This window comes from Papaver somniferum, chromosome 5 (assembly GCF_003573695.1).
Source record: "Papaver somniferum cultivar HN1 chromosome 5, ASM357369v1, whole genome shotgun sequence".
Classification (NCBI taxonomy): domain Eukaryota; kingdom Viridiplantae; phylum Streptophyta; class Magnoliopsida; order Ranunculales; family Papaveraceae; genus Papaver; species Papaver somniferum.
In genome coordinates, this window is record NC_039362.1 from 196892475 (window position 1) to 196903221 (window position 10747).

Consider the following 10747-nt stretch of genomic DNA (forward strand, 5'->3'; position numbering starts at 1 on the left):
GGCTAGAGCAGTGAGAAGATCATTGATAGCCAAACGAAAATTTGGTTTTGTTGATGGAACCATCAAAGAACCAACACAACCTGAGGAGTTAGAGGAGTGGATTGCAGTGCATTCGATGCTGGTCTCTTGGATCAACAATACATTGGAGACAAATATTAGATCAACGTTGGGGGATTATGATGATGCGAGCATGTTATGGATGCACTTGAAGAGGAGATTTTGTGTTGTAAGTGGAACACGGATCTGCCAGTTGAAAGCTGCCTTAAGTGAATGCAAACAGAAGAAAACTGAGGAGGTTGCAGTGTACTATGGGAGATTGAACAAGATATGGGATGAGATGGTGACGTACATGAAGATACCAAAGTGTAGCTGTGGCCAGTGCACGTGTAACATTGCAACACAGGTTAGTACGTTGAGAGAAGAAGATTTCTTACACTATTTTTTGATTGGTTTGGATACCATGTATAGCTCCCTGCGTGAACAATTACTGGCAAGAGAACTACTGCCATCTATAGACGTGTCTTATCAAGCTGTGGTTAATTCGGAACGTCTAAAATTGGGGGAAGGAGTTGTGTCGTCTCAGACACAGGAAAATATTATGGCGTTCAAGGTTCAGTCAGATCAGCGTCCATACAATAATATGTATGATCCTAACAAATTTTGCAAGCATTGTAGCCGAGAAGGGCACTCACAGGAAGGGTGTTTTCAGCTGATTGGATACCCGGAATGGTGGGGTGACAGACAAAGAGGTGGAAGAGGATATGGTCGAGGAGGCCGAACTGGTGGTAGAGCTGGTGGTAGAGGACGTGCTGGTGCCGGTTTTGTGAACACAGAGGAGGTAGAGGACAAGACAATATACGTGCGCATAATTTGAACATCTCGGGAGCAACACATCATCTCATCCTGCCACTGGATCTTCAGGAGATGCATCAGGACTGACAGGCGTGACTGCAAGTCAAGTTCAGCAGGTTCTTGAATATTTAAATTCAAGAAAAATCAGTTCCCAACTCCAAGGTAAGACAAATCAAACATCCTGGATTATAGACACAGGAGCTACAAATCATGTCACGTGTAAAAGAGATGATATGATAAATGAAAGATATTAGAGCATGTTCAGTGGGACTGCCGGACGGAAAATATGCTCACTCTGAGAAAATAGGAACAGTTATTCTTCCTGGTGGTTTGAGATTGGACAATGTGCTTTATGTGCCACAGATAACTTGTAACTTGATTTCGGTTACACAACTCATTGATGAGGTAGTATGTAATGTTCAATGTACTAACACTTTATGTCTTATACAGGACCGGTTGACGAGGAAGGTGATTGGAGTGGGTGAGCGACGAGGTGGACTATATATGTTCTGTGGTGTGCCTCCAGTTAAAGTGCTTACGGTGAGTGAAGATACGTATGAGCTGTGGCATCAGCGATTGGGACATCCATCAGAGAAAGTGTTACAACAGTTACCAGGTCTGGGTAGATTATTGAAGAAAAATAATGATGCGTGTGATATTTGTCCACGTGCAAAACATCGTAGAAGTAGTTTTGCTAGTAGTTTGAGCAAATCCAGTTGTAGTTTTGATTTGGTTCATATAGATTTATGGGGTCCTTATAAGACGTGCTCGTCTTCTGGAGCACAATATTTTTTGACAATAGTAGATGATTTTTCAAGAGGTGTGTGGATTTATTTAATTCAAAGCAAAACTGAGGTTGCAACAATATTTCTTAACTTTATTGCGCTTGTGAAACGTCAATTTGGTAAAGAAATCAAAATTTCAGAAGTGATAATGGAACCGAATTTAATGCATTGCGTGGCTACTTTAAGACTAATGGAATAGTTTTTGAGACATCCTGTGTAGGAACACCTCAACAAAATGGAAGAGTTGAGAGAAAACATCAGCACATAATGAATGTGGCAAGAGCTTTGAGGTTTCAAGCAAATTTACCGATCAGATTTTGGGGAGAATGTGCTTTGACAGCAGCGTATTTGATTAATCGTACGCCTACACCGGTTCTAAATAACAAAACTCCATATGAAGTTCTATTTGGGAAACCGGCACCATATAGTCAGTTGAAAGTATTTGGTTGCTTGTGTTATGCACATGATCAAAGTAGTAAAGGGGATAAGTTTGCAAGTCGAGGAAGAAGATGCGTCTTTCTGGGTTATCCTTTTGGGAAGAAGGCATGGCAATTATATGACTTAGACAAGAGACAATTTTTAGTTTCAAGGGATGTAGAGTTTCATGAACATCAGTTTCCTTACATATCTAGGGTACCTGATCAGCCAACTGAGACAGTTCAGGCTAATAATGACGTGTGTTGGAGTGATGATGAAGAAATAGTGCAGCAAGAGAACCCAGAAGATATTACTGAGAACCCAATATACATTACTGAGAACCCAGAAGACAATACTGCGAACCCAGAATATATTACTGGGAACCAGGAAGGTATTACTGCGAACCCAGAAAACATTACTGAGAACCCGGAAGACATTACTGAGAACCCTGAAGATATACTGAGAACCCAGAATATATTACTGAGAACCCTATGGTCTCGAAGGAAGTGACGGGCTAGTATGGGTAAAGGAAGGAGACAGAAGATTCCGTCTAGTAGGCTCAAAGGTTTTGTAACGCACACTGTACGACAAAATAGTCCATCTCATGCTCACTCTCCACAATCGTCATCCTCAGGTACGCCGTATCCTTTGACATATTATGTTAGTTGTGATAAATTCTCTACAGTTCATAAAAAGTTTCTTGCAGCAATTACTGCTGGGTCTGCGCCTAAAAATTTCAAAGAAGCCATGAAGTATCCAGGATGGCGTAAGGCAATGGCAGAAGAAATACGAGCTTTGGAAGAACAAGGAACATGGGAATTAGAAGAATTACCGCCGGGAAAGAAAGCTCTTGGTAGTAAATGGATTTACACAGAGAAGTATGATGAGAATGGACAGTTGGTGCGGCTCAAAGCTAGACTGGTGATCTTTGGGAATCATCAAGTAGAAGGGTTGGATTACAATGAGACATTTGCACCAGTGGCGAAAATGACGACAGTGCGGACTTTCCTAGCTGTGGCAGCAATTCAGAATTGGGAAGTACATCAGATGGATGTACATAATGCATTTCTTCATGGAGACTTGGAAGAAGAAGTGTATATGAAAATACCACCTGGATTTTCTCAAGGTAAGTCTAATATGGTGTGTAGGATGAAAAAATCTTTATATGGTTTAAAGCAGGCTCCTCGGTGTTGGTTTGCAAAATTGTCTGCAGCTTTGAAGAATTATGGGTTTCGGCAATCATATTCTGATTATTCTCTTTTATCATGACTAAGGGAAAAACCCAACTTAATGTTTTGGTCTATGTGGATGATTTGATTGTTGCGGGTAATGATTTGGTTGCGCTTGATCAATTCAAACGTTACTTGGGACAATGCTTCAAGATGAAAGATTTGGGAAAATTGAAGTATTTTCTGGGTTTGGAGGTGGCACGGAGTGCACAAGGTTTTTATATGTGTCAACGCAAATATGCGTTGGATATCATCATGGAAGCAGGTTTATTAGGTGCAAAACCTGCAGAATTTCCAATGGAAACTAATCACCGTCTTTCTTTGGACAAAGGAGATTTGTTCACGGATGTGGAAAAATATCGGAGATTGATTGGGCGTTTGATCTATTTGTCCGTGACTCGGCCAGACCTAGCATATTCTGTTCATATTTTGTCTCAATTCATGCAACTGCCGAGAATAGCACATTGGGAAGCAGCTCTTCGTGTGGTTCGATATTTGAAGAAGAATCCTGGGCAAGGAATTTTGTTGCGCTCTGATAGTGGTCTTAATTTGAAAGGATGGTGTGACTCTGATTGGGATGGTTGTCCCTTAACTAGACGCTCGTTGACGGGTTGGTTTGTTCTTCTTGGGTATTCTCCAATATCCTGGAAAACTAAGAAGCAACATACTGTTTCTCGTTCGTCAGCTGAAGCGGAATATAGATCTATGGCAGCGGCGACGTGTGAATTAAAATGGTTGAAAAAATTACTGGGTGATTTGGGAGTTCATCATCCACATGGAATGCGTCTTCTCTGTGATAGTCAATCGGCTTTGTATATTGCTCAGAATCCAGTTTTTCATGAACGAACAAAGCATATTGAAGTTGATTGTCATCTGGTTAGAGATGCTATCGTGCAGAAGCTTATTACGCCTTCTTACACTCCTACAACAGTGCAATTGGCGGACATTTTTACTAAATCTTTAGGGAAAGCTCAGTTTCAGTTTCTTATGTCCAAGATGGGCATGTGTGACCTCCATGCTCCGTCTTGAGGGAGGGTTTTAGGAGAGTTAGATTTATGGGCTCGAGACCCATCTTCACAGTCTCAGTTTGAGACCCAAGACCACAGTCTCAGTTCACAGTTATCACCACTGTTAAGGACAGTCCAGTGATTCAACTGTTATGGACAGTCCAATGATTCAACTGTTATGGACAGTCCAATGATTCAACTGTTATGGACAGTCCATTGTAAGGTAGAACTCTAGGGTTGTATATCTTGTATAAGAGGCAGATTGAATGAATGAAGGAGATACGAAACTATTTTGATATATGAGTTTTACAAAATCTAACAGAAAGGCATAGATAAAAATGATCGGTTGAGAATGCCTGAGAGTGGTTTATCATTGCTGAAGCTTTCACCACAGTTGTGGTATATTTGAGTGAGCTACAAAGTATAACTTTCGTCCCAACAACCTTGGTACTTTACCCCAGTATTGAAAAGAATATGGTAGCAATCGGCCACGTCAACAACAATCATCTAATCGGTCCAAAAATTCAAAAGATGTAGTCCGTTGCCTTCACTTCCAAGATTTTCATATTGGATGAAACAAAAAAAAAATGAAAACTCAACTGCTTGGTCGAAACGATACTTGGGAAGAATGAAAAAATATGAATATTTGGCAGGGATCGAAGAACCAACAACAGTTCATCTTGATGAGTTCTAGTTTATAAGATGTTGTGTACCTTCATTTTTGTAAATTTCTAAAGGGCACTTCTCAGATACTAGTGAAATGCATATATATATATACTTTTTGGTGTAACCTGAATCTTTCAATTGAATGTATAAGCTTTTTTGTTACATGAAGCTCTGAACTTTTGGCCCAAAAATGCATAAATAGAGTTTTACCATTTATCTTTTCGAATCTCGTTTTATCTGGTGGCCGAGAAATCCTATTTTCACGCTGTCCAGAGGCAACGTGGGGTTCATAAAATAATAACCAGTGGATTTGTTGGTTTCACGTTATGTCTGGAGAACGAGAAAACATTAATTCACGCTGTCCAGACCCAACGTGAATTTCAGAAACATAAAAAAGTGAAAATTTTGTTTCTCGTTCTGTGTGGTGAGCGAGAAATATCATTTACACGTTTACCAGATATAACGTGAATGCAAAATAAAATCTGAGACATCATGTGTGATTTTGGTTCTCGTTCAGTCTGGAAATCGAGAAGTATAGATTTCTCGTCCACCAGGTAAGATGGGAATTCCATAAAATTCTCCAACTGAAAAACAGGCATTTGTTTGTTTCTCGTTTTGTCTGAAGAGTGAGAAATGTGACTTTCTCGTTTACCAGGTAAGACGAGAATTCCATAATAAGACTTGAAACTGCTGGGCTTCGAAACCGTCTTTTCTTTGTCCAGGAAAACACCCTTGGGTTTATCTTGAATAACACCAAACTGTCTTAGCACTCTATTCGGATTATGCCACTCAACCACATCAAAACATTTAAGCGGTCCAGTGTAATGAGCAACCTGGTGAATAGAACCATCTCGGATTGACTTATAGGGATCCCATGTCACTTTTTCTTCCGTAAGGTCATCAAGTTTTTCACGCAAATCAACCAAATCAAACTCAAGAGTTCTTTCCGGTTGTATTGGTACGTATAATGAAGCTCTGGGATTACATTCCTCATATCCACCTACTAAACTATGCCTCTCGAGAACCGGAAAGTGATCATAAATCCATACCTAAGACATAAAATAATTGCATTAGTTTCACTATTAAGAATACAAAAAAAATATAGGAGAACAAATGGAAAAATAGATAGTTACCTGAAGGATAGTCATACAACCAGCCATGGAATACACCTCAGTTCCAGAACCTTGGCCCAAATGATGGTAGATCCAAGCCAAACAAGCTGTAGCCCACGAGTAGCTATTCACTTCTTCTAAATTTTCTAAACATTGCAGGAAATATGCATTTACCCTTGAACCTGATTTATCACCGCATACAATAGAGCCAATTACATAAAGTAGGTATGCTCTAGCACATTGCTCTTTCCTCTTCTTTGAATCATTCTTTTTACTTGTAAAGTTTTTCCTTAACCAATTCTTTCTTAGTCTTGCCAAGAGTTCTTTTTATCAAATCATACGTGTGTACTCCCAAGTCATAGTCTTCGCCCCAAACACTCCTTCAACCACTTTTCCTTTAGCACTAAGTCTTGAGATGCGCTCGACATCTTCAATTGTAATTGTCATCTCACCAAAAGGCAGGTGATATGTGTTGGTCTCCGGATACCAGCGCTCACGAAAAGCATTGATAAGAGCACGATCAATCTTATCATGGCCATACTTGATTAAAGAATACAAACCGCTTTTTTTTACATATTCTTGAACTTCAACACACTCTTTATCAATAAGCCATTTTTTTTTTTACCATATCTTGGTGTTGATGGAGTTTAAGCAATGGTGTCGGATTTTCTCTTGGATTCTACCAAACAAATAGATTAATTAATCACAAAATAATTACTAAATATAATGAACATACCATAACAGATATACAATTTAACATACCTCATTTTCCCACACTGATCGCGCAATGTGGTCTTTATAATATGATAGAAGGCGTGGATTAATAGGTTGCCCGGGGATTTCACCTGCTTCAACTGCCTTTTTTCCTTTTTCACTAGAAGAAGCTCTTCCAGCATCAGCCTCTCCTAAATTATCTTCATTATCCTCATCACTACTTTCTTCATCAAACTCTTCTTCATTGTTATCATCTTCCACAGTATCTTTGTCTACCTCTTCCACAATATCTTTGTCACTACCATCGTTCCTACTGTCCTCGCTACTATACTCACTAGCATTATCACTCTCTTCCACATTATCTTTGTCTACCTCTTCCACAATATCTTCATTACGACGTCGATCGCCTCTTCGAATTGATGCTGATGACTTTTTCGTCGGCCTTTCAGGCAACCTAAAACAGCAGGGGATGTAGTAAAGACATGGTATTACTTTTAACATAACCTCCATAAATAAGCTGATCACCAGAGCTTCGATTGAATCATCGGAATTTATCTACATAATCTCTAAAAGCTTATAGCGAATTTGTAAGAAATACATAACAGAAATTGGGATACGAAACATTCAAAAAAATTGTTACCCACCTATGCTAGCAAGAAATCGCAATAAAATTCAAATAAATTGATGAGCTTCAAACGTTATACTGGAATTGAAAATGGGCATTACTAATTCAATCTAACAAATCCTTAAAAATGTTATCTTCTAATTAGATAACCAAAAACTCACCTGACCCTAATCCTTCAATAAAATTTTACATTCATCAAAATCAATCAATCAAAGAATCATACCTAACGAGTTTTCTTATGAATTTTGGATTTTGAAAAAATTAAATAAAAAAAAGAGATTTTTAGATTCAACTTACTTAGAGAAATCTTGAGGAGATGATTTCGGTTTTTGATATCGTCCCATAATATCTTGATCCCGTTAAATATGATTTGGTTAAGATTTCCCTTGAAGATGTGAAATTGTTTCTAGGGAATATTTCTGCTCTTCACGGTTCAGAAGAGAAGAAGAGAAGAGAAGAAGTGAACATGGAAAGTTTCGACTTTTGAAACGTGTTAAGGGTTTTGGGCGAGGACAGTTTTGTCCGATTCATGAAAAGATATTGGATAGATCGTATCAGGTGAGTTGGCCCCGATTTTCCCTCTCCCTTGATCACAAAAGCTCCTCCCAATAACAAAAGTGCATCAGAATCGCATATATATAATGGGATTTTAGTGGTTGGCATAGTACAAAAGGATTTGTATATTATTGCTCATTACTTTTTTTTGTTTTGGAATAATTAAAATCAAGAATATTAATCCATCAAAATCATAATAGATAGAGAGAGAGAGAAAATCCGACTTTGGGTTGAAGAAGAAGAAGGGGAGCTTCATGGAAAATGAAAGATAAAAAAAAAGACTTAATAATCATATTGGTCAAAACAAGTGAAAGTGTAGTTTGACACAGGTAATAGAGCGTGGAAAAGGGCAACATTGAAGTCCCTAGTTTGGACTTTGGAGTCTGCATCCGATTATCTCATTTTGAGCTAGTTGAGTTACTCAGGTGGTTTGTTATGTCACGCATTGCCCCGTGCCAAACAAACATCAACTTTTTGAATGCGGCCTCCTTTTACTCCCCTTGATTGCCGCCTCTAACTAGGCCACACCAAACGAATCCAAATTGTTTCATCTCTTAGTTAGTAAATTTGCGAATTGTAGTCATAGAATTTATGAATCCGTTGTATCATTCATACTTTTGGAACCGACTTTCATTAACAAATATTCAACTTGAAACGATTGATTAATTGTATGTGTATTTATAAATTACCAAGTTATACAGTCTGTATAATATTTTGTCGCGTCATCACCAAATTACCATTCTCTATCACATTTTTGATTTTTAAATCTTATACACAACAGTCTTATACCACCAATATACATGTTATTTGTTGATTATATTTCATTTAAATCATAAAATTATGGAACCTATGGCGAGGTTATATGTTAAAAAAGGATTTTTGAACAGGTTAATGTATGTCCCATTTTGTGTGTTGAATCCGTACCCTAAAGAGAAGTATACACGTACATAAGTAGTTTTGAATTGTCTCCGAGTTACAAATTGTTGGCCGATTTGTAGACTGAATTATATTTAGACAAAACGAATGATACTCATCCGTTTACATCCCAAACTTTTTCATACCCCAATCGGATGCTCCATAAGTTGGAGCATATCATAGCATAACTTTTTTTTTTTTGGAGCATATCACATATGAGAATAGTATCCACTATGGACACCACAACTAACTTACTAAGTCAAAATTTAAATTCGAATAGTCGTCTTACAACCCATCTATAAATAGAAAGGTTGACAAGCATATACACTCATCATCGCTCCGATTAGAATTGAGAAAAAAAAGAAGAAGAAGAATAGAATAGAAGAAAAGAAGTCTTACATGAGGGAAAGAGTTTTGGTTAGTTTAGTAGCCAAGGATGACTTGCCTATGTCCTCCCCCGTCTTTAGGGATTGTTCTTCATTTTTTAAAGATAGATGATGGTGGATTCATAGCGAGTGTCCTTGGCTATCTTAACTGGTTCTTTTCTCTCATGCTTGACCTTTCTTTTTTATTTCGTTTCGACTACGACACATAGTACCTGTCAACAGCTTCTTGCAACCTGCACACAACAACATGATTTTTCCTTCTTTATAAGGTAGAATTTGATCATCATCATTTTTAGTAGTAGTAATATTGTTGTGTGATATTAGTACCAATAACATACATAAATTAGCAATCTGATTTACGTAAGAGCATGTTCTATGCGTCTCTCCGCTTAATTAATCCACATGATAATGGGTGAGCAAATGACCAGAATTTTGCAGATCTGAACCGGCACAGTCGCATTTTTACCGATAAATACCAGAACCATTCACTAATGGACTGGATGTGGGTGCAACTTTTAAGATTTAACGAATTTTGGATTAGGTGCAGATGCAACCTTAAAAATCTATTGGATACCCGCACCCATATTATTTATAAAGGGAGACACCAACTTTACCAGGGATAAAACCAAATACACATATGACAGATAAATCTTGCCATATCCTAACCGTCAGATTGTTCGAATAGTATCCCCTTTTAATATTTGTTTCCCCATATAAATCATAATTAGATTAAGAATACTTATGATTTTCTTACAAATTATGAGGTTAGTTTAGTATTCTTGATAATCCCATGTATATACTAGAGTTATCTCCTCGTTATTTTGTTCCTTTTAACTTTTAGGGTTTAAACTTGAGATGCGAATTATGTTTTTTCTTTCTTGATCAGTTATTGTCCAAATTACTTTTGTTAGTTTTATTTTTCTGTTTAAAATTTTAATTTCAATAGAAGTCCATTTGATCATTCGTATCCAATCCGCCAATCCATGCATCCACTGAACAAAAATTTGTTAGATGTTGGACCGGAAGAGGATGCCAAATTTGAAATCCTTAACGTATCATATTTGGATATAGATGATGTAAAAACCTACACAATCGAGACCATGCTCACCCCTGAAAATTGATATTATATACTTACGAAGATAGTACCTCAATTGATGCCCAACTGGTAATCCCACAGACTTTGAAAAACAAAATGATGAAGTTAGTAAACCCAATTAAAAGGGTCAATAATCTCAAAATATTTTGAGATTATTGAGTAGTGGTAACTTGTATATATTATTAAAGTGAGGGAAAAAACTTATCCCATAATAAACAATATTATAATCAGTGAAAAGGATATATATCAATATCTACGAATATTTGATTCTCACTTACTCTCATCTTTGACATAATTTCTTCGCTTGTTTCTGCAATTTGAATTTATCACCAACTCTTTTAATAGGCTTTATTTTCAGCACCCAGAGATGCAAATTGATGAAACTCAA

At 37.5% G+C, this 10747-nt stretch overlaps 1 protein-coding gene across 2 annotated transcripts; it reads right to left on the reverse strand.

Annotated features, from left to right (window-relative positions):
• Positions 1 to 5142: 5142 nt before the first annotated feature.
• On the reverse strand, positions 5143 to 7854 carry LOC113278435 (ribosomal RNA processing protein 1 homolog). 2 transcript variants are annotated; one of them, XM_026527268.1, is made up of 4 exons: positions 7705 to 7854; positions 6831 to 7236; positions 6090 to 6747; positions 5143 to 6005 (listed from the first exon to the last, which is right to left on the reverse strand). In XM_026527268.1, the coding sequence occupies exons 3-4, from the start codon at positions 6114 to 6116 to the stop codon at positions 5337 to 5339; spliced, it is 696 nt and encodes a 231-aa protein (XP_026383053.1). In that variant the 5' UTR covers positions 6117 to 6747; positions 6831 to 7236; positions 7705 to 7854; the 3' UTR covers positions 5143 to 5336. Both variants share the same exon structure in this region, with proteins under 2 accessions (XP_026383053.1, XP_026383054.1).
• Between the last annotated feature and the right edge of the window lie 2893 nt (positions 7855 to 10747).

Coding starts and splice junctions, on each gene's coding strand:
- LOC113278435 (XM_026527268.1), bottom strand. CDS start 6,116: ATGGCTGGTTGTATGACTATCCTTCAG. Junction 6,006..6,089: donor GTTGTATGACTATCCTTCAG/GTAACTATCTAT, acceptor TTTATGTCTTAG/GTATGGATTTATGATCACTT.